Source organism: Nicotiana tomentosiformis, chromosome 12, assembly GCF_000390325.3.
Source record: "Nicotiana tomentosiformis chromosome 12, ASM39032v3, whole genome shotgun sequence".
In the NCBI taxonomy this organism is placed as follows: Eukaryota; Viridiplantae; Streptophyta; class Magnoliopsida; order Solanales; family Solanaceae; genus Nicotiana; species Nicotiana tomentosiformis.
The window spans coordinates 99414140-99437326 of record NC_090823.1 but is presented as its reverse complement, the minus strand read 5'-3'; the positions used below and the strand labels follow the sequence as shown (position 1 = coordinate 99437326).

The following is a 23187-nucleotide window of genomic DNA, read 5'->3' as shown; positions in this document are numbered from 1 at the left end:
ATATTTAACAAATTTTCCGATCTGGACTACTAATTTTGTATATTTAAACTAAGATTTCTTACGTGTGATAAATCTATATCTCTGAAAGAAACATTAATTTCTAACAAATTTTCCGATCTGGACTACTAATTTTGTGTATTAAACTTAAATTTCTTATCCACAAAAATTCCATGCTTAGTTGTAATTATGATTTGGAAGAAAAAAAAACATGTTGCTTTCACATATTTTCCCTGGTTTTAGCAGCAGAAAAAAAGAAGAAAAAGAATCCTCACAGGCCCACCATACTTTTGTCTATTTGTGTCTCTCCATTGCTATATATATAGAGTATCCATGTTAACCTTTTTTGTATCAAAACATCATCTACTCTCCTTTATCGTTCTTGAGTGGCCTTTAATCCTTTTATTTTCTTGTTGCAAAAATGGCCTCAAATTCAACTTGGACTCCTCAGCAAAACAAGAAGTTTGAGAATGCATTGGCCATTTATGACAAAGACACACCAGATCGGTGGCGTAATTTGGCTAAGGCAGTTGGTGGTGGTAAGACAGAGGAAGACGTGAAAATTCACTATGAAAAACTTGTGGAAGATATCAAACGCATTGAGTCTGGTCAAGTTCCTTTGCCTAAATACAATAAGGCAAATGGTGGCCATAACAACAAAGGCTACACGTTCAACGATGAAGAACAAAGGTAAAATTATACTCCATTCCGTTTCAAATATTAGTCGTTTGGATAATCAAACTTTAATATGTTTCAAAATATTTGATGTTTTAGAAAAACAAGAAGTTATTTATTACTTTTTTTTTCCTAATCTATTCTTGTTACTAGCTCCAATTAATTAATATGGAGTGTTCACTCAGTGAAATGTTTAAGAAGAGACAAAGGATAGATTATACATATACTCTTTAGACTAGTGCTATTAAACGTCTTTTTTATAAAGGAATGTCAAAAACTTTAAAAGATTGGGAAGTAAAAATTCCATTGATTTTAATTTGACTATTAATCATCTTGTTCTAGATATATACTGCTAGCTGTATTTGCACTAACCTTCCACATTTTACTGATTCTTCAGTATCCAGAGAATCAAATACTTTTTAAACTATTTCGATAAGCTAAGCACGTGAAAGGATTTTGACAATATCCATTTGCCTAGTGTAATGAATAGACATTGAATTTTTGCAATAACGGTATAAAAATATTTACGGAATCAAGATATTAATAAGAAATTATAAGTAAATCTTGATAAAGTATTAACTGATAACCTGATAAAAATAATAACTAATTTACTATTATATGCTAAATTATACTGATAGTAAATTCTTTCACACTTTGAGTAGATATAACTTAAATCCAATTAAATATCTCATTATCTTTTATCTCATTTGTTTGGATTGGACTTGTTTTTATTGACAGGCTGAGGTATTTCAAGCTCCAATAGAAGCAAGAAATGGCAAAGTAAAAAAGCAGATGGAGCCTATTATTTATGTTGAAGTATGAAACTCAAATGCAGCAAACAAATAACAAAAGAAGGATATTAGCTGAATATGACTTTCTTTTCTACACCATTTTACATTTTAGTTTTTCAATGGATATTTCCTATAAGCAATACCTCTGGTCTTTCATGTTCAAATCAATCATATCTTAATGAATTATCGTACAATGTCTTCTGTATTAATTATTATCTTACTTAGCTTAAGCAGATAACATATTCATTCGAAAGTACAGAACGAAATCAACGTCAAACTAGAGAAGACGAACGAGCTAAGAGCAACACAAAAACAAAGACCATTTATTTATTTACTTATTGTTTTTAAGCAAAGACCATTCAAAATTATGAATACGATGAACGATCGACTAATTTCGGTTTGCGCCTGAATGTGTAAATTCGCTTGTTGAAAGTAGTAAGTATATCCTTTTTTATAATTTCGTATCTTACTTTGAGAAAAAGTTTGCTAGGAGAGTTGAAAATGTCACTATGACTTTATCTCTTACATTTGTTGTTAATATAAATTTCACGTCTTCATGGCAAACTGTTTAACACTTTTATTTATCAAGATTCGAGCTAAGCGAACATTCACTACATTTTAAAATTGTTCTTTCGTCACTTTGATCATATGATAACAATTGTAACTTATAGCATCTTTTTTGTAACTTTTGAATATCTGAATTATTAGTTTTGAAAAAAATATGAATTGATCTAGTGTGATTAGTCTGAGAATTTGTGAAACTGATCATAAAGAAACAAAATGTGCCAAATAAAATGGAACGGGAAATGCAAAGGCTTGTAGGCAGCTTTGAATATGACAACACAAATTGATATTCTTCTTTTGGCATGCAATTTATTCTTTTTTTTAAAAAAAAATATACTACATGACGATATGAAGAAGCCCTAATTACTTGATATAGTCACTTTCAAATTATTATGCTGAATGAGAAGCTACTTCTCGCAAACAATATGACTGTTCGACCAAGCTCCAAAAGTTTTTAGGAAATAAAGAAATTAAAAGAATATATATATATATATATATATATATAGACTCATTTGAATTGGGGAATAGAATGAAATAATTAATCATGGTATTTAGAATTTGGTATTACTCTTTTCAATATTTAGTTTGTGTTTTGAATCATATACAATTAATCCCGATATAATTTAATACACCAGTTGATATATTATTTGTCCAATTGGCCGAATGGAAGATCGTGCTATCCAATTGGCTGAATGAAATTAATGTCTTATTTAAGCAGATTTTTAACTGTTCTGTGAAACGCATTGATAGAAGACTCGGGCACTTTCTTATATTCTTCCTAAATGACATCAAAATCCTTTTTCACTCGATTAGAAAGTAGCAAAGTTGAAAATGAATCAGACCAAAGGTTAATCCATTTTTGAGGTACGTATGAGTGGGAATTAGTTTATTAGCAAGGTACAAAATACATATTTCAAAATTCTAATACATTTTCACAAGATCTCGTTAATTTTAAGTAACAGATTCTACTCAACTGAAAATATTTCCTGATCTGTCACAAGAAAAAAAGCTGACTAGGGAAAATTAGTGAAGGGGGGTTTTAGAAAACCTTGAAATGTGGCAAGCTGGAAAATTCAGAGACAATCCAAGTTTTAGAAGATAGTGTTATATCTAAGTTTCAATGATGACAATTGTGCAAAACTAAATTCTATCTACTTTGATTGCAGGAATCAAGGAACCAATAAAAGAAAATGAGATCGAAGAGAAGTTGGTAATGCTAAATCAAAGGAGACGATGCTAGATCAAAGGACAAGAAGCCATCAAAAAGGAAACCAAATCAGTCTCGCCATCTCAGTCTCAATCAAAGGATATTGAGACTGTCTTATTCTAGTGAGCAACAACATTGCTAAAAGGAATGAAGATCCACTCAACAACTATGTATCTTGAACCATTGCCTTACATGAGCAAATCACGGAAAATTCAGTAGAAGCTCAAGCCAAGAAAACCAAGAAGGAATGATGAAAGCAATGGGAGACAATTTGAGTCGGAAACACAACATAATGGGAGACAATTTGAAGTGTTGCTCCTTTCTTCAATAAAACATGAATCACTCCTTGGATTAATTAATCCACCCCATCAAATGGAGACAATTTGAAGTGCTGCTTATTTTCTCAATAAAGCATGGAGCATTTCAGCATGGAACAGAGCACTCCTTGGATTAATTAATCTTGTCCATCTCTCTTAAAGGAATCATACACACCTTTCTTGAATAAAATATCAGTAAAATATTGTGGGCATCAATCAAAGACCAATCCACAACAACTCTCAAAACTCGCCTATAAGAACACTAGCAAACTCAAGGATTGAATACGCAACTACAAACATTGTCTTCTAAGTCTCTCTAGTTCTTAATACAAACACTGTATTGTTGAGTCTATAAGTATCATAAAACATAGGAAGAGTTAGAACACAGAAATTATTGTTGCTAAACATCGTTGGTGGTGAACAAGCTAAAACCATTGCTGTTGTAATTCTTTATCAAGATCTAAGAGAACCCTTGTGACCTAAGGGAAACTAGACGTAAGTACCACACCGGTACCGAACCAGTATAAAAATTGTTGTGCCTTGTTTTGCTTTTAATTTATTTGGTTCATCTCTATCTTATTTGTGTGTTGTACGAAAACTAGTCAACTAAACTCAAACTTAGTCAACCAAGTTTTAATAGATCACAATTCACCCCCCCTCCCCCCTGTACTTTCAATTGGTATCAGAGCAACGCCCACAAACCTTGCTTAACAGCTAGTGAGGAAAAGATCATGGGATCAAAAATAGTCGTCGGTGCATTATTTCAAGAAGGAACCTCTCAAGTACGACCTCCATATTTCAACGGACAATATTTTTCTCACTGGAAAGTTCGTATGAAAACATACACTATGTCATATGACATCAAAGTTTGGCGTGTGATCAGAAAGGAAAATCTTCCAATTCCGCCAAAAAAGGATGCGAATGGTCAAGTCATTGTATCAACTGATCCACTTGACTTAGATGACTACACTGATGAACCAGCTGATGTTATAACTATGAATGTCAAAGAAAAAAATCTATTATATAATGCTATCAGTGGAGAATAGTATAAAAAGATTTCAAGTGAAACTGCCAAGGAAATGTGGGATAAATTGGAGATCACATATGAAGGAACCAACAAGGTGAAAGAAACAAGGATCAATTTTCTAGTTCGAGACTATGAGCTATTTCAAATGAAGGATGGAGAATCTGTGGAGGAAATATTTTCCAGGTTCAGCAAAATCCTTGGACATCTAAAATCTTTTGGTAGACTAATAAAGAGCGGAGAACATGTCAGAAAAATGCTTAGAAGTCTACCACAATTTGGCAGCCCAAGGTTATTGCTCTGGAATGTCAGGACCTTGACAAAATGTCTTATGATGAACTTAGAGGTGATCTAATTGTCTTTGAGGAAACTCACTTGGACAGAAAAATTCAACAAGAAAAAAAGAAAATAGTAGCCTTTAAAGCAACTGTGGCTGAACCAGAAAATGAAGAGAAAGATGAAGATGAAGGATGAGAACAGGATGAAAACATAGCCATGCTTTCCCAAGTTTTAACAAGCATGATGAGGGAAAATAGATATAACATAAGAGGGAAATCAAACTTCAGAAAAGGAAGGACAAATAATGAAATTGATAAAAATGATAGAATATGCTATGAAGGTGTAAAACATGGACACATTCAAGCTGATTGTCTCGTACTGAATAAGAAGATCAGCGGGAACCTTCAAAAAAAGAAGTCTTTTGGAGCCTGGAGTGATGAAGAAGAATCTGACCATGAAGAAATTTCAAATATATGTTTCATGGCCATAAAAGAAGATAGAAATGAGGACTCGGGTGAGCTTGGGATTATGGCAGATGAAGGAGCAGATGAATAAGAAGACTCATGTGAACTTGGTCTTATGACAGACGAGGGAACCAGTGAGGTACGTCTTCTTACATGTCCCAATGGTTTTGAACTTCAAGAATTTGTTGATATTACTCTTGCAGATATTGAAAGAGTTCTAAATGAACTCAGAAAAATCCAAAGAGATAAGAAAGACTGGGCCTTGAAGCTGGAAGTTTGTGAAATTTAGTGTGACATGCTTCAAGATGAAGTAAATGAGCTTCAACTGAATGGATTACAAAAATCCACTAGTCATAGTTTTGTCAAATCAAATCAGACTACTCCTCATAATTCTTTGATTGGAACTAGAAACTCGCATGCATGCTCTTATTATGGTAAAAATGGTCACAACACTAACCAATGCAGGAACAGAATTAGAGCAGAAAAAGGCTTTAAAAATCCCAATAATCTGTCGTGTTTTTATTGTGGAAAACGTGGTCACACTTCTAACCATTTCAAGGACAACAGGAGATGGGTCTGGCGACCTAAATCTTCTAGTCAAGCTAACACTCAGAAATCTAACCATTCAGGACCCAAGCAGGCTTGGGTACCTAAAAACAAGTAATTTTATTTCTGCAGGAACAACGCAAGAAGAATTGAAAGGAAAATGGTATCTTGATAGCTCGTGTTCCAAATATATGTCTGGTGACAAACAATTATTCAAAACAGTCGCCAAACTAGATGGAGGAACAGTTACCTTTGGAGGTAAATCAAAAGGAAACGTAATTGGAGTTGGAAAAGTTCCTCTAAGCTCAACATGTGATATGGACGAAGTATACCTGGTTGATGAACTCGGTTACAATCTTCTCAGTATCAGTCAACTATGTGATAATGACTATGAGGTTCATTTTAAGAAACATGGCTGGTTTATAGAAGACAAATTAGGTAAAGTTATTCTTTTAGGTAATAGAGACAAGAATGTCTATACTATGAGTAATGTAGATAGTCTTGCTGATCAAATTTGTCTTGCTTCTATGATTGATGACCCTTGGGTTTAGCGTAGAAAGCTTGGACATGCTAGCATGTATAATATTCAAAAAGTTTCTAAACATGATCTTGTCATTGGTCTTCCAAAACTAGAATTTTCAAAAGATCATATTTGCGATGCATGTCAACTAGGAAAACAAATTTGCTCATCTTTCAAAATTAAAAACATTATTTCTTCTACTAAACCACTTCAACTATTGCATATGAATTTGTTTGGTCCAACTAGAACTGCTAGTATACATGGTAGAAAATATGCTTTTGTAATTGTGGATAATTTTTGTCGATTTACGGGGGTTATTTTTCAAAGTCATAAAGATGAAGCTCTAAGGAATTTTAAAGTTTTCTATAAGAAAGTTCAACGTGAAAAAGAATACTACATTTCCACTATCAGAAGTGATCACGAAGGAGAATATGAAAGCAGATTCTTTGAAAACTTTTGCAATGACCAAGGAATCTCTCACAACTTCTCTTCACCAAGGTCGCCTTAATAGAATGGAGTGGTAGAACATAAAAATAGAACCTTACAGGACATGGAAAGAACCATGATTGTGAAAAACTCTCTACCCCACCACTTATGGGAAGAAGTTGTGAGCACAACATGTCATATTATCAACAGGTGTTTAATTTGACCCATTCTTAAAAAGATTCCATATGAGCTATGGAATGGTAAGAAACCCAACATCAATTACTTTCACCCTTTTGGATGCAAATGCTTCATTCACAATAATGGAAAGGACAATCTGGGTAAGTTTGATCCAAAAAGTGACGAAGGTATATTTCTTGGATATTGTCCCTCAAGAAGAGCATATAGAATTTACAATAAAAGAACCTTATGCATTGAAGAATCAATTCATGTTGTTTTTGTTGATACTAACCTCACTCAAGGAATGAAAAACTTCCTGAAGATGAGGAAATTTCTATTGTTCCAAAGTCTGTTGTTGTAAGAGAAGACTGTCAAGATGAGTCAACTGGTCAGTAGAATCAGTTAACTGAGGAACACATTGAAATCCAGGAATCTTCTTCAATAGAACAGTCGACTACTGAGGAAAGGGAACCAACCACAAACATCCCAAATGAGTAGAAAAGTGAACCTGGATATCCTCACAAATTTATTATCGGAAATCCACAAGAAGGAATCAATACCAGAAGATCTCAAAAGCTCAACTCGCACATGGCTCTAATTTCTCAACTTAAGCCAAAGAAAGTGGAAGAAGCACTGAAAGATATTTACTGGATCAAATCAATGAAAGATGAACTTGATCAATTTGAAAGAAATACAGTGTAAAAACTGGTTCCAAAACCTTCAAATGCTTCTATTGTAGGAACCAAATGGATTTTTAGAAATAAATTGAATGAATCCGGAAAAGTGGTACGAAATAAAGTACGGCTAGTTGTGCAAGGTTATTATCCGCAAGAAGGAATCGACTACGATGAAATATTTGCACATGTAGAAAGAATGGAATCTATTCGAATATTACTTGTCTTTGCTGCTCATAAATGATTCAAACTATTCCAAATGGATGTAAAAAGTGCTTTCCTAAATGGATACATCTCTGAAGAAGTTTACATGAAGCAACCTCCTGGATTTGTAAATGATACCCTCCCAGATCATGTATACAAATTGACTAAAGCTCTATACGGACTCAAGCAAGCTCCCCGAGCCTAGTATGAAAGATTAAGTTTATTCCTTCTAAATCAAGGTTTCAAACGAGGTAATATCGATACAACTCTGTTTATTAAGCACTCAAATTTAGGTAATCTTATTACTCAAATTTATGTTGAGATATTATTTTGGAAGTCCTAACTCTGTTCTATGTGAAGAATTTTCTCATTCTATAAAAGGAGAATTCGAAATGAGCATGATGGGAGAGCTAACTTACTTTTTTGGACTACAAATCAAACAGTCTTCCAAAGGGATCTTTATCAGCCAAACCTAGTACATCAAGGAACTTAAAAAAAAGTTTGGCATGGAGAATGCAAAGTCCATTGGGACTCCAACGAGTCCAACAACTACTATTGATGAAGATAACAATGGAAAAAGTGTTGATGAAACTATGTATAGAGGAATGATTGGATCCTTATTATATATCATTGCTAGTCGACCAGACATAATGTTCAGTGTGTGTAAATGTATAAGGTTTCAATCGGCTCCAAAGGAATCCCATCTTACTGTTGTTAAACGCATTATAAGATATCTTATTGGGCCCTCTGAATTAGGATTATGGTATGCTCATTCTAACAATTTTGTTTTAAAAAGTTTTTCAGATGCATATTTTGCAGGTGATAAGATCGACAGGAAAAGTACTAGTGGCACATGCCAACTGTTGGGAAATGCACTAGTTTCCCGACATAGCAAGAAACAAAATTGTGTTTCCTTGTCAACAACTGAAGCAGAATATTTAGTTATTGGAAGTTGCTGTACACAAGTTTTTTGGATCATGCATCAACTTCTCGACTATGATTTATCTCTTACCTCTACTCCTATATTTTGTGATAATACTAGTACTATATGTTTGGAAAAAAATTATGTGCACCACTCTAGAGCAAAGCATATAGAAATCAAGCATCATTTTATTCGTGATCATGTTGCTAAAAGTGATATTGTATTAGAATTCATTAGTACTAAATCTCAACTTGCTGATGTTTTTACAAAACCTCTTTTAGAAGAAAGATTTTGTTTACTACGAAAAAAGATTGGCATTATGTCTATTTTGTAAAACAAATCTTTTGTATATGTTTAAAATATTGTATTTCCTTTCTTATGTGTGTTTACTTTTACTTTGATGTAAGTATAATTATTACATCTCCATCAGTACCGCCGAAACATCTCCTCAAAAGAGTCACTTCCTTCTGAATCTGTCATTTCCTTTAACCAATGCAACTCCTCAACCTTCCCAACGCCTAGATAAGAACCCTTTTCTTCCCCTTTCACTCTCCATCCTTTTTAAAGAAATTCTCACCATGGCAAAAAGAAACCTCTCATCTTCCACTGCCACCAGACGAAGTAGACGGTTTCAGAAAACCCTCAACCCTGAAGAAGCTGTAGACTTAGAATCATCCATTGACTCAGATTTTCTCAAAAACGATAATGAAAACAGTGAATCTTCGGAGGACCTTCCCATTAGCCAGAAAAAGACAGAAAAGAGGCCCATAGAGCAAACCCCCAAAAAGCCTGCATGCAAGAAAGGAAAAGTGGAGAGTACGAAATTTGGGTCAGAGGACAAATTAATCTTCTATGGACCAAGTGAGAAATCAAGGTTTGAGTCTTATAAGTCAAAATCTATATGCACTATAATTCTCTCTCTTATGAAAAATCTGCATTGTGATGTGATTGCTATTTTTGATTTCCAACGTCTTTCCTATTTGTTCTATACTATTGGAAACTTTGTGTATGAAGAGACTGTGAGAATGTTCTATGAAAATTTGTTTGTGAATGATAAAGATGACTTAGAGTCCATGGTTTTAGGCACTCGAATTGTTCTTGATTCTTATCAATTTGAGAAGATTTTTTCTGCTAAGTTTAACGGGTATGATGTTTTTGTCCAAAATTCCTGGCCAAAAGATTTTGAAGTTTCCTCAGAAGAAGCAAAATCCTTCCTGTCTGATAATCCTCCCGACATTGGTCCCAAAAATCTAAAGTTTAAACACTGTGTTTTGGCCCACATGATAGCCAGCACTTTACTTCCTAGAACTGGTCCCTCAACACTTTATCTACCAGAGATATCTTTGTTCTTTACTGTCTTGTGAATAATAAAAGACTTGACTGGTTTGTATGGATTCGTCTGCTGCATGTCTACTCTATTGCCTACTTATCTCACACATTCTTGAAGTTATGAAGGTTGATTTGGTACTTTTCACACCCAAGCATATTACCAGTACATATGATAAGACAACATTTTCTATAATGGGTTACAATTTAAGTGATGATGGATGGGTCAAGCGCGCCAAAGTTGAAAGAGTCCCAGCTCAGGTTGAAGCTCACACTGAACCACCAGAGTCTCAGTCGACTTCCTCTAAAAATCTTTGGCAGATTCAGCAATATCTTGATAGTGTAAAACTCCTGCTCATTGAGATGAAAGAACAAGTGGACAAAATCAGGAAAGTCACCAAGGAAACAGGTACAGATGTGGCCAAGCTTAGGATGGATATGGGAGCCACACGTAGACAAGGAACCAGGGCACTCAACTTCATGACAGAAAAGATGGACAAGCTCGTCAAAGATGTTGAAACCTTGTATGACTCCTTCTGCACCAAAGTGATCAATTCCCTCAAGTACTTCCTGGGGAGAAATTAAGGCGTGTTTGTGTGTGTTAAAAATAATTTTTTTGTGCTTGCTTTTGTTTTAAGACTTAGTTTTGCATTGGGGTATGTATGAACCATCACTCTATGCCTCTGCTGAAGGCATTACTTCTGCTGCCCTAACTAGTATGCATATTATCTGTATATTATTTCCTATGTTATATATACTTGGCTTGCATTTTCTTTCCTTTTTGATTGATGTCAAATGGGGAGAACATTATAGAGAAGTAAATCAACAACTCAGGGGGAGCAGTAATGAGTACATTTTGTAATAACTCAGGGGGAGCAGGCATCTCAAGTGATGAAAGGAAAGTATACTGCTAAAGGCATTACTTTTGCTACCCTAACTAGTATGCATATTATTTCCTATGTTATATATACTTAGCTTGCATTTTCTTTCCTTTTTGATTGATGTCAAAGGGGGAGAACATTATAGAGAAGTAAATCAATAACTCAGGGGGAGAAGTAATGAGTACATCTTGTAATAACTCAGGGGGAGAAGGCATCTCAAGTTATTAAAGGGAAGTATACTTGTTTACTCTTTCTTTATTGTCATCATTAAAAAGGGGAAAGATTGTTACATCTAAGTTTCAATGATGACAATTGTGCAAAACTAAATCCTATCTACTTTGATTGCAGGAATCAAGGCACCAATAAAAGGAAATGAGATCGAAGAGAAGTTGGTGATGCTAAATCAAAGGAGATGATGCTAGATCAAAGGACAAGAAGCAATCAAAAAGGAAACCAAATCAGTCTCTCCATCTCAGTCTCAATATAAGGATATTGAGACTGTCTTATTCTAGTGAGCAACAACATTGCTAAAAGGCATGCAGATCCACTCGACATCTATGTATCTTGAACCATTACCTTACATGAGCAAATCACGGAAGATTCAGCAGAAGCTCAAACCAAGAAGAAATGATGAAAGCAATGAGAGACAATATGAGTTGGAAACACAACATAATGGGAGACGATTTGAAGTGTTGGTCATTTCTTCAATAAAACATGAAGTACTCCTTGGATTAATTAATCCACCCCATCAAATGGAGACAATTTAAAGTGCTGCTCATTTTCTCAATAAAGCATGGAGCATTTCGGCATGGAACAGGGCACTCCTTGGATTAATTAATCTTGCCCATCTCTCTTGAAGGAATCAGAGACACCTTTCTTGAATCAAATATCAGTAAAATATTGTGGGCATCAATCAAAGACCAATCCACAACAACTCTCAAAACTCGCCTATAAGAACACTGGCAAACTCAAGGATTGAATACGCAACTACAAACACTGTCTTCTAAGTCTCTCTAGTTCTTAATACAAACACTGTATTCTTGATTCTACAAGTATCATAAAAGATAGGAAGAGTTAGAACACAAAAGAGAGTTGTGTCAACATACAAAAATTATTGTTGCTAAACATCGTTGGTGGTGAACGAACTAAAATCATCATTGTTGTAATTCTTTATCAAGATCTAAGAGAACCCTTGTGACCCAAGGAAAATTAGACGTAAGTACCACACCGGTACCGAACCAGTATAAAAACTGATGTGCCTTGTTTTGCTTTCAATTCATTTGGTTCATCTCTATCTTATCTGTGTGTTGTACGAAAACTAGTCGACTAAACTCAAACTTAGTCAATCAAGTTTTAATATATCACAATTCACCCCCCCCCCCCCCTTCTTGTACTTTCAGATAGGAGTATCTAAAGAAGAAACTAATATGCAAAATAGTTTTCAAATCTAACTTCTAACAGGTTATGGTTGATATTAAGTTATTTTTTGCTCCGATGAGAAATTGAAGAACTTTGTCAAATTTGTAGTGCAACTATATCGGCTAATACCGTCAAACCTTTCTATAACAGTCTCGTTTGTTCCGGATATTTTTGGATGTTATAGCGAATTGTTGCTATAGAGAATATATATATATATATATATATATATATATATATATATATATATATATATATATATATATATATATATATAACAGAGTATTAAATTTAGTTCCAGAAAAAGTTTGACTTTTATAGTGAAGTGTTATTATATAAGAATGTTGTTATAGAGAAGTCTGACCGTAATGCGAACCTCATAGTCCCTCATCCCTACTTTCTACAGCCAATGCATTGTAAAATATATTCCTACATATTATTGGCATCTATAATGAGAGGACATATGGGTTTAAAAATAGTTATGGATTTTTTTTTATAAGTGCGTCCAAGTCAGCTTGAGCCATCTTGATTATTTACCGACTACCTGTTATCATTCACAAGCATAAGTTCATAGTAAGTCTAAATTTCACTTATCGTTTTTTTTGTTTCTATTGGAATTTAAATACTTGTTTCTCGTTATTTTCACCAGCTTCCTTTATCGTTAGGTCACACCCTCGAATGAAAAGAATAGCAGTGGATTATTAGCTACTATGCGTATTTATGTAGCAATCCGGTACATCAAACTTATAAGATCTTATATTAAACATGCAAAAATTGGTGGAACCACAACTGAAAATTCAAGTCATTCAAGAGAATCCCTTTTCTAGTCTTTCTTTGAGAGCTTTAGAGGGGTGCCATATGTGCTTTAGAAAAAGTACTATACTGAAGTATAACGTTTCTATACTTAACATGTATATATTTTATATAATAAGATCGCACAAGTATCAATGTCAGTCTTGCATTGCCCCTCTTACGAAGGACTTTTAGTAGTTGGGAAAATCAAGTAAAAAGGATGTCTTTTCAAGCAAGTTATCCTGACATGGTTTAAAGCCTAAAAAATTGTGGAGCAGTTCCAGAAGCTCAAGCTGAAAGTGGCTTTGTGGTAGAAAGTAGACCAACTACAAGTTTCTTTTTTCATTATTCAGCAAACACTTAAAAAGATCTTTTCTGTGCTAAAGCTACTTTTTTCTCTCAACTTCAGTTTATGCCAAAACACCCTTTTTGAAAGTATAAAGCAGTTTTCCTGTAGTACTAATGAGCACATCAGCTTCTTTCAGGACAAGAATCTCTGGAAAGCATCTATCAAGGCACCATTTGATTTGTGTTTGTCTATCTGGAATATCCTAAAGGGGCAACCCAATCATGGGAAGTGCCGGACCATATTGATCTATTGTACGCAGTCTTACCTTACATTTCTGCAAAAAATTATTTACTCTTATACAACCAATCTGGAATATTCTAGCTTATGATAAATATTCTCCCATTTTATCATATATTTTAAGAGTTTTATGTCCCATATGTAGCCCGGTGCAGAAAGCATCCCGGACATGCTAGATTTTCTTTATTACCATCTTATACATTCATAGCAAGAAATTAGACCAAAGAACTTGTGAAGCGACAATAGCAAAAATTTGGGTCAAATTCAAAAATAGCTAGATTTACAACTGATAATTGAAAAACAACCACAGTTTTAAAAGTAATCGAAATTTAGCCACTTTTCATGTAAAGATAAAATCTGAACAAAAACACTGTTAAAAATTCGAAAATATTCCAGGATAATATGTTGGAGTTCGAATATTTTACATATAAGCTTCCAGCATAATATGCCGGAATTTTATAATGTGCTGGAGTTCCATCATAATATGCTGGAAGTTTATATACAGGAAATCCATAATCCCGCATATTATGCTGGAACTTTCCGTGTCCTGGAGTTCCAACATAATATGCTGGAAGTTTATACGCAGGAGCTCCATAATCCCGCATATAATGCTGGAACTTTCCGTGTTTCAGCAAAACAATGGCTATTTTTCAATAACTTCACAAACGCTGGGCTATTTTTCAATTACCAATCCGAAAAATGGCTGGCCCGTGCTATTTTGACCAGAAATTTGGAGACTACCGGATCAGTACCATGGATTTCCTTCTTAAGCAACCCTCACAATGTTCAATAAATGCAAGTATATTACAGTTACAACAACAAATTCTCCTGAACATAGTATACAGAAACAAAAATGCACAAAGGCATGGTGAACTCAAATACCACTGGAAACACTTAAGGTCCTGACTCTTCAAAGCAGCAGCAGCAGTATGATTCTCTCTTTTCTAAGATGATGAATAAATTAAAAAGTAAATTTTACAAATTTTCTTTCTAACAAGGTATTGAAACTTTTGCAGAAGGGCAAAGAATTATTGTAGAAAGAACAAAGAGGAACCAGGGAGTAGAAAAGCAAAAATTCAGAATTTTATCGTCTAAAGGAGAACTGTATTTCTTCCAGCGTTTTCCCTTTCGTCTCAGGTACCCAAATTGTCACAAATACCACGGTGAATGCACACACAAGTGTGTAAAGAGTGAAGGTTCCTGGTAAGATGTAGGCACACCATGTCAGATCAACTGTGTAAACATGACCATGACCAACAATTTTGCAACAACAAAGTGACACTGAAGTGCTCGTGAGCATTAAATAAAAATGCAGATCCGGTAGGAGGTGGAGGGTGCATAATCTTCACAGGGTAAGCAAACACGGGCCAAGACATGTATCCTTTTACGCATGAGGCTATATATCAATTAGCTCATATTGTTGCATGTTATACTCGTGGGTTTTTGGATGGGTTTACATGGTCTAGGTTTTGTGTGTGTGTGTGTGTGTGTGAGAGAGAGAGAGAGAGAGAGAGAGAGAGAGAGAGAGAGACAGAGAGAGAGAGAGAGAGATACCTCCACTGCTCCAAGCCAATAGCAACGGTGCAGTTGCTGTAATTACCCAGGAACAGAACCAATTGGCTAATGTTGCTACACTTCCAGCAAGGCCTTTGATCTTAACTGGAAGAATCTATAATGCCAGATTCAAGGAATTAAGTCAAAATTTGCGTGCAAGAAATAGCAAGTATAAGAAACTTCATCAAAAGATGCCTCTACGATTCCAGATTACAAAATGGCATCTACATATTTATGCTCACGCGTAGATTCTTGGACAATCAGATCAAGTAAAAGAAAATGCAGTAGCAATTTGTTCTGATAAATCAACAAGTTAGTACCTCAGACATTATAAGCCACGGAATGGGCCCCATTCCAAGTGAGAAAGCAATAATCATCAACTGAAAAGAAAAGTTGGTTAGATAAAAAAGTTAATTATTCAGAAGCCGTGTTTTTCCAAGAGTCACAAAGACGTCTGCATCAAGTTGAGGACATACCACAACACCAACCACTGATAATATTCCCAACATGTCATAAAGGGTAGAATCCTTATCTACGAATCCCTGTTAAATAATGACGCACAAATAAGGGAAATATGTTAGTGCCACGACCCCTCATTCTTTTACTAATTCAGAAGCAGGTAATTATTCCTTGAGCTAATATACCTTCAGAAAGAATGCGACAGCAACAATAAGGAGACTAACAGCCATTCCAGCAGAGGAGATCTGTAAAAATGCACTTCTTCTGTGTTAGAAAAAGTTAGAAAAGTATGCATGTAAGTTACTACGTTTTGCCAGAACTTACAATCAGTAAAAGCCTACGCCCAGTTTTATCCACCAGCCATGTAGCAACAGCAGTGGCAACAACCTAAACATTGAAAAATCTTCTTCAGTTGTTAGCTATGCGGGAAATAGATCAATATACGACTAAGAAATAATTGAATTAACTGCCAAATGGGGGAAAAAAGAAGTGATCTTTCTGCATCCTTTTTCTGTAATATGCAGAATTTGGAAATTATATCAGAAAAAGCAAACAAGTATCCAACTAAAATTTGATCTGGACAGCTGGACCTGGATAGCACCAACGCCAAAGGTTGCAACATTACTTGAAGAAATCCCTGTTAAATATACAACTAAATTAGATGGTCTGTATCATGTGAATAAACATGTCAATCAATAAGATATTTAAAGATAAAATTGTTAAGCCTGTTCAATAATTTTAGTCAATGTTCTTATCACACCAAGAAATAATTTGTTAAAAGTAGGTTATAATGCTTCCCACTATTGCGTTTAGCCAGCTGGGGATGCAAGCAAACTAAAGACGCTACATACTTCATGACTTTTGTTGCTTTTTGACAGAAAGGAAGAATACTAGGTACTTCCATCATTCTACAAAAGGCAGATAACTTCATTTCATTAAGGCTATCCCCATACCTGCAGACAGGAAAATGTTACTGGAATAGAAGATCACGCCATTGGTTCCTCCTAATTGTTGCAGGACAAGCAGTCCAATTCCAATCTACAGGATAAGAAATTAAAAGATCTGATCAAAAGAATGGCAAATGTAAAGATGGTCATCTTCTGAAAACAGTACCAAACAAAAAATTACCATGAGAGGCAACCAATATCTTCTTTGTTTGAGATCTGCAAAACGTATTGCTGACTTTCGGCTGGTGGATGCTACAGACCTCTACACAAAAACAGAGATATGAAAGGGAAACCAGTAAAATCCATATTGCTGACAGCAAAAAAACAAAAAATTACAAAATTGTCCCATGGAACTGCAGTTCTAATGGTAGATTCAAAGACAACATTTTGCCAGGAATTGCATGTCAGTAGTCCTTTTGATTCACGGCCATTCAAGCAACTGGATTACCTTAATTTCATTTACTTCAATGGAAATGTCAGCATCAAACCCTCGAAGAACTTGCAAGGAAGTTTCAAAATCTTCTGTCAAACCCATCTTGGCCTATGTCTCACCAAGAAATTTACATGAGATACTGCAACTAGAACCTTCAAGGAACCATGGAAAATTAAATTATGATACTCACCAACCACCGAGGAGATTCCGGGATGAAAAATAGTCCAGGTATCAGTGCTAGGCAGGGCAGCGTCCCTGTGGCGTAAAATAACAGTTAGTTCACAAGCCCAAGAAGGAAGGGCTTCCTACACATGATTCCAGCAAAACTAAGCACTTTGGATTCTTTCCTGTTTGAAAAGCTTAACACATTCTGGGTGCTTTATCTTGCACTTCAAAACAAATCCAGACTAGCTTTACTTTACTAGGACATAACTTTGATTTTTTTTTTTTTGTTTTGATAAGGTAAACCTAAACCACCAAAGTCCACTGCGAGGGGAAAACGTCGCCCTTTCCCACTTTCCTTTCTTGGTGAGTCAAAGCCCCAACCTCAAGCTTGAAGGTGGAGGACTCCTTCCACTAGGCTATCCCTCCCTTATCTACTACGATATATCTTTGATCTTTGTTTTGTTCTATCACAACACAACCAGTAATACCAGTTTTCCCGAAAAAATATGCTAAGCCAGTTAGCATGGATGACAATAATTGGATGAAGAGCTACTATGTTCTGCTTTTCCTCTTAGTTTGGTAGGAGCAGAGATCACCCAATGAACTGGTGCAAATCTCGATGGAAGTTAACATGCGCTTTAGAGAGATACATTAAACACCCTCCAGATCTTTAGGTCTGCACATTTTTTCTCCATAAGAAATGCACTAGTAAGCAGGTTTTTGTTTGTTTATTAGTATGCATTTATCCCATTAGAAACTGCTTACGATTCGTTGCTCTAGCAAAAGGCAAACAGACGGTCATTTTGAAATAGAAAATGTTCTCAAACTAAACAGTATGCAAGCAACAAAAGTAGTATATGTGAAACAGAAAGTGCTTCATTTTCCTGTCTCCAAACTACTAGACAAGAGAGAGGTGGCTTTTAATTCAGAATGAGTCAATTCCCAAATCGTCACTAGCTGATTAGCCGGCACTTCAACTTAGCTAATCTGATTAACCCATCAAACCAAACTTGAACACTTTTTCTTTTAATAAGTAGTCAAGCTTGAACACACTCTTCCTTTTCTTTTTCTTTTCCATGGGTGTGTTTTCTTAATTTATTATGCTCAGTTAGAGCTTGACTCAACAACCGATAGATGTACTGAATACACAGGATAACCACTTGAGGTCGACTCATAATTGGCTCAACTGAACTAGTCTGAGTTTGGCAAGACCAAGCAAACCACTTTAATGCTCATTTCCGAGTCAAGACAAGATTGAACATCCTAAATATTTGCTCTCAGTTGCTATAGACCTTTTAGTACTATAAAACACATCATTAAATGAAGGAAATTTTAGCTACCATCATGAGCAGTATAAAACAAATCTCTAAAAAAAAGGGCAGCCCGGTGCACTATGCTCCCGCTATGCACGGGGTCCCGGGAAGAGCACAAGGGTCTATTGTACGCAGCCTTACCCTGCATTTCTGCAAGAGGCTGTTTCCACGGTTCGAAACCATGACCTCCTGGTCACATGGCAGCAACTTTACAAGTTACGCCAAGGCTCTCCTTCATAAAACACATCTTTGTGTGAAGGAAAGAGCTTTCATCGCAGATGCGAGGAAGTTAAGTCAAAGAATACCATTCATCAGGAAATGAAATGAAACTTACATCTATAAACTATAGATCTTAAAAGAGTAAAGAGAACTGATCATTACCAAGAACGGCAAGCAGCCTCCAATTAACGAAAAGTCCCAGCAAATAGGATAACATGATCCCAACTGTAACAGAGAGCTATATGATAGAACAGTTAGCATGATTTACTTAACAGGCATAACCTTGGTTAAAGAGAATGAAGCCACTACGCATACCTGGTTAACTGACCCCAGGGCCCCTCTCAGGTTTTGAGGTGCTATCTCGGCAATATATACAGGAACCTGAAATAAGCATGACCATGGGAAGCAGCAAATTTTTGACACTTTAAACATCTCCAATAACTTATACAATGTAACAGAGAAGAGAATTAACAAACTTAATGTTTACCGTGTAAGAAATTATGCCGACTCCAAAACCTTCCAATAATCTTCCCATGTATAAGAAGGACAGATCCTGGATCAATATTTGAGTCAGAAAGGGATGTAGAAATATTGCAATAGTGTAGGTTTGACGCATCGTATGATGACCAGTAGTATTTTTTTCATTCGCATCAAAGCAGAATTGACTTACATTGGCAAATGAGATGGAAAGCCAACCAATGATGTTAGGTATAGCAGCTATCATTAAAGACTGCAAGTAGGACAAGAAATTTGAGTATCCACTTGTACAAAATAGGCAAGCAAAAGAAAATTGGAATCAGAATTCCTATTGATGCCATTATCTTACCCCTTTTCGCCCAATGTACTCGGCAATTTGACCACTAGATATTGCCCCGACCATAGCTCCCACATTAGATAGAGAACCGAACAAAGAGAACTGAAAAGATTAACTTTAGTCAGCAATTGCTCACAAGCAAATGAATCGAAACATATAAAGCAAGAATGACTCATTACCTCAGAAACAGTGAGCTTCAGATCTTTGGTAATAGCAGTTTGTGTAGGCGAAGAATAACCAGACTACAGTAACAACAACCAAAAAAAAAAGGAAAACAATTGATCAAACAGAGACATACACGCACACAGACACATCTACATACATACATACATATTTAGCAGCAATATAAATAGAAATTGTATTCCCAATAAATGTTCAACCTTTCTGCCAAGTGATCCCTTTATGACTTAAAAGCACACAGACACATCTACATACATAGATACAAATGATACATACATAGCAGCAATATAAAACTGGTATCCATCCAAGAAAGTGCAGACAGGGACACTTCAACCTTTAGAATTACTACACATTTAGGCAGAAAATTGCCATAACAAATTGTAATCCCAGAAAAGAAATTGTATTCCCAATAAATGTTCAACCTTTCTGCCAAGTGATCCCTTTATGACTTAAAAGCAAGGTACAAACTTCAATTTTCATTTTCATACCAGCCAAGAAATTGCAGACTACATAATGGAAACTTCAATCTCTAAAATTACTACAGATTTAGGTTACAAGAATCAATAGAAATCTCAATAAAGACTCCACCTTTTAGCCAAAATTGATCCTTTTACCACTAAAAAATAAAGGTAAAACACTTCAAGAAAGTGCAGAATATATAAGGGAAACTTCAATCTCTAGAATTACTACAGATTCAAGTTACAAGAATATCATTAAATATTCAACCTTCTATCCAAATTGATCCAAAACACTTCACTGTCATTCAAAGTTATCATCTTTATGGAAATTGCAATTTATCAACAGATAATCAGACATTTAGTATCAAAGCAAAGGAAATAACTTGAATGCAAAAAGGAGTAAGGGAATAAAGAATGGGTATTACAGTGAAACCAAACTGGAGTGGACCCAAAGCAACAATCATAACACAAGCAAGAACTGAGATTGAGCTATCACGAATGACTTGAGAAGAACCCATCATCATGCTAGAGGTCTGTGCTGAACCCATACGATACCAACTTCCAGTATGCAAAAATGGCTTCCTCAGATCCCCTCCTCCTCCTCTTCCATCTTCATTATTCTCTTCTCTAAAACTCATCTTTTTCTTTGGAGACCCTTTTTGCTATAGTTCTTGAAATTTAATACCCCCCAAGATTGTATTTGACTAGTAGTAGTAGATCAGACGCAGTAAGTTCTTAGTATTTAGACAACTAATGTTGTTCATCACAATGTGGAGATTAGAAAATTTTCTTGGTGTTTGTCGTTTAAAGGTGCCAGATATTGCTGAAGATGACGAGACAGAGACAGAGACAGAGAGAGACAGAGAGATGATATTGCAAAAATCTTGCATACTATAGGACTATATTTAGGCTGTAATAAGCTAATGATCTGAATGAATTCACAACTTTTAAAAAAATATTTAGCCAGCTAGATAAATTCATTTCGTGTCAAGATATTTTGAGAGAAAAGTCCAAATTTAACTATTTGCTTTGACTATGATCTAAAATTATACTACCTTATATTTCAAGTAGGAGCTCTTAAAGTCAGTAACAAATAAGGGACGATTGGCTATTGAGTTTGAAATTATGAACGGCCTCAAATACATCGGTAGGTAAAATCGAAATGTTTTATATAGTAAAAGTATAATTTTGATCCTTTTCCCTATTTTACATTTTTGTTCATCCTGTATGTTCCTTTACGCGATTATCATTTTTTGTTCATCGTACGAGTGAGGAACAGTTTGTACTATCAAATTTTTCGTGAATAAAAACTTGATTATTTAGTTGTTCAGGTCAAGTTTGAACAAAAATAATAGTAATAATCTGAGTTAATAACTGAGTGAAAATTAGATCAATTAATTGTACAAGTTGCATTCTTGAAGTTAGAATGCAAGAGGAGAGGTAACTTTCTATACTATGATCCTATTCATAGTACTACATTCATTGGTAGTAGTAATTTCTTATTCTCTTTCATATACAACTTGATGTACAGGGCGGTCAACTATCGAAGTTATTGACCTTGTGCGGACATTGGTGGAGCAGTACCGGAAAAGAAAAAAAAGATTTGCATATGATGTTTATTGATCTAGAGAAAAAGGCTACGACAAAGTCTCGATGGAGGTCCTATGGAGATGTTTGGAGGTTAGCGTTGTTCCAATAGCGTAAGTGATGAATATAAATTATTCATGTAATTTCATATGTAAAAAAAATAAGTTATTAAAATAAAATATGAATAATGATATCCTATCCTCGCTTATTTTCTAACAAATCTTGTAGGAAGAAGAAATTATGAAAAAGAAAAAAGGCTAAAAGACAAGAGAATGAAGCAAAGCCACTGTTGCACACATCATCTTCATATTCGCAAATGTGGAATATACATATGGGCTTGGAAAGAGATAATTAGAGATGAAAAAGAGCTACAGATACATATGTGGAATCTATACACGCAAATGTTACATTTGCATACATAGAACCTACATTTGCAAGTTTAACTCATGAAGTCAAGAAGAGAAGCAAAAGAGTCATAGATGCATGTGTGGAATCTATATTTGCAAAGATCACATTCGCATACATGGAACCTATATTTGCAAGTCTAACCCATGAAATCAAGAATGGAAGCAAAAGAACTATAGATGCATATGTGGAATCTATATACGCAAAGGTCACATTTGCATACATGGAACCTATATTTGCAAGTCTAACTCATAAAGTCAATAAGGGAAGAAAAAGAGTCATAGATGCATGTGTGGAATCTACGTACTCAAAGGTCACTTCGCATATATGGATTTCACATTTACAAAATTAGAACACGACAAAACTACTCATCTTTTCCTATAAATAGCAAGCTCTCTTTGTATAAGGATATCCAATCTTTTGCAAGACAAGAACTAATCTTGGTTTTCTTTCTTTGTAGTAAAAATACTTAGTCTTTTAAATATTTCTAATCTTCTAAATATCATTTTTAGTTTTTCTTACTCCATAATGGAGTAATCTCTTTTCGTTGGGATAGTTGATGAAACTTGATATATTTTATAATACTATCTCAGTTTTTATATATTCTTGGCTTGAAACTTTTTATTTACATTACATACTGTGCTGAAATGATGGTTTTTAATTACTCTATTATCACTTCTATATATTTTATCTCTAAGTTATTCATATATTAATTTTGTAATTCTCGCGGAGCAAAATTAATATATAATAACTGATGAATAAAATAGTAGAGTGAAAGTAATTTTTCAGTAAACTATTATTTCAAGTCAGTAATCTTGCTTGCCTCAGTTTTAATTCTCACAGAAGAATTATTGTAGGCAATATT

The 23187-nt window shown here is 34.9% G+C and overlaps 2 protein-coding genes across 2 annotated transcripts; one reads left to right on the top strand and one right to left on the bottom strand.

Annotated features, from left to right (window-relative positions):
- The first annotated feature begins 337 nt into the window (after positions 1–337).
- LOC104084537 (protein RADIALIS-like 4) lies at positions 338–1657 on the top strand. Its single transcript, XM_009588422.4, has 2 exons — positions 338–687; positions 1411–1657. The coding sequence occupies exons 1-2, from the start codon at positions 419–421 to the stop codon at positions 1433–1435; spliced, it is 294 nt and encodes a 97-aa protein (XP_009586717.1). The 5' UTR covers positions 338–418; the 3' UTR covers positions 1436–1657.
- A 12889-nt stretch (positions 1658–14546) lies between these two features.
- Positions 14547–21220, bottom strand: LOC104084536 (sugar transporter ERD6-like 4). Its single transcript, XM_009588421.4, has 18 exons — positions 20756–21220; positions 19872–19934; positions 19705–19794; positions 19549–19608; positions 19366–19431; positions 19194–19259; positions 19041–19116; positions 17372–17436; positions 17197–17289; positions 16930–17010; positions 16755–16839; positions 16392–16438; positions 16126–16188; positions 15987–16046; positions 15819–15884; positions 15663–15722; positions 15343–15457; positions 14547–14988 (listed from the first exon to the last, which is right to left on the bottom strand). Exons 1-18 carry the CDS (start codon positions 20966–20968, stop codon positions 14873–14875), a joined length of 1485 nt encoding a protein of 494 aa, XP_009586716.1. The 5' UTR covers positions 20969–21220; the 3' UTR covers positions 14547–14872.
- Between the last annotated feature and the right edge of the window lie 1967 nt (positions 21221–23187).

Bases quoted from the DNA above. Each gene is read 5' to 3' on its own strand.
- LOC104084537 (XM_009588422.4), top strand. From the start codon at position 419: ATGGCCTCAAATTCAACTTGGACTCCTCAGCAAAACAAGAAGTTTGAG. The intron at 688-1,410 runs GTAAAATTATAC...TTTTATTGACAG, and splicing joins TTCAACGATGAAGAACAAAG to GCTGAGGTATTTCAAGCTCC.
- LOC104084536 (XM_009588421.4), bottom strand. From the start codon at position 20,968: ATGAGTTTTAGAGAAGAGAATAATGAAGATGGAAGAGGAGGAGGAGGG. The intron at 19,117-19,193 runs GTATGCGTAGTG...TCTATCATATAG, and splicing joins CCCTGGGGTCAGTTAACCAG to CTCTCTGTTACAGTTGGGAT. The intron at 17,011-17,196 runs GTAATCCAGTTG...GTTTTTGTGTAG, and splicing joins TTGAAGTAAATGAAATTAAG to AGGTCTGTAGCATCCACCAG.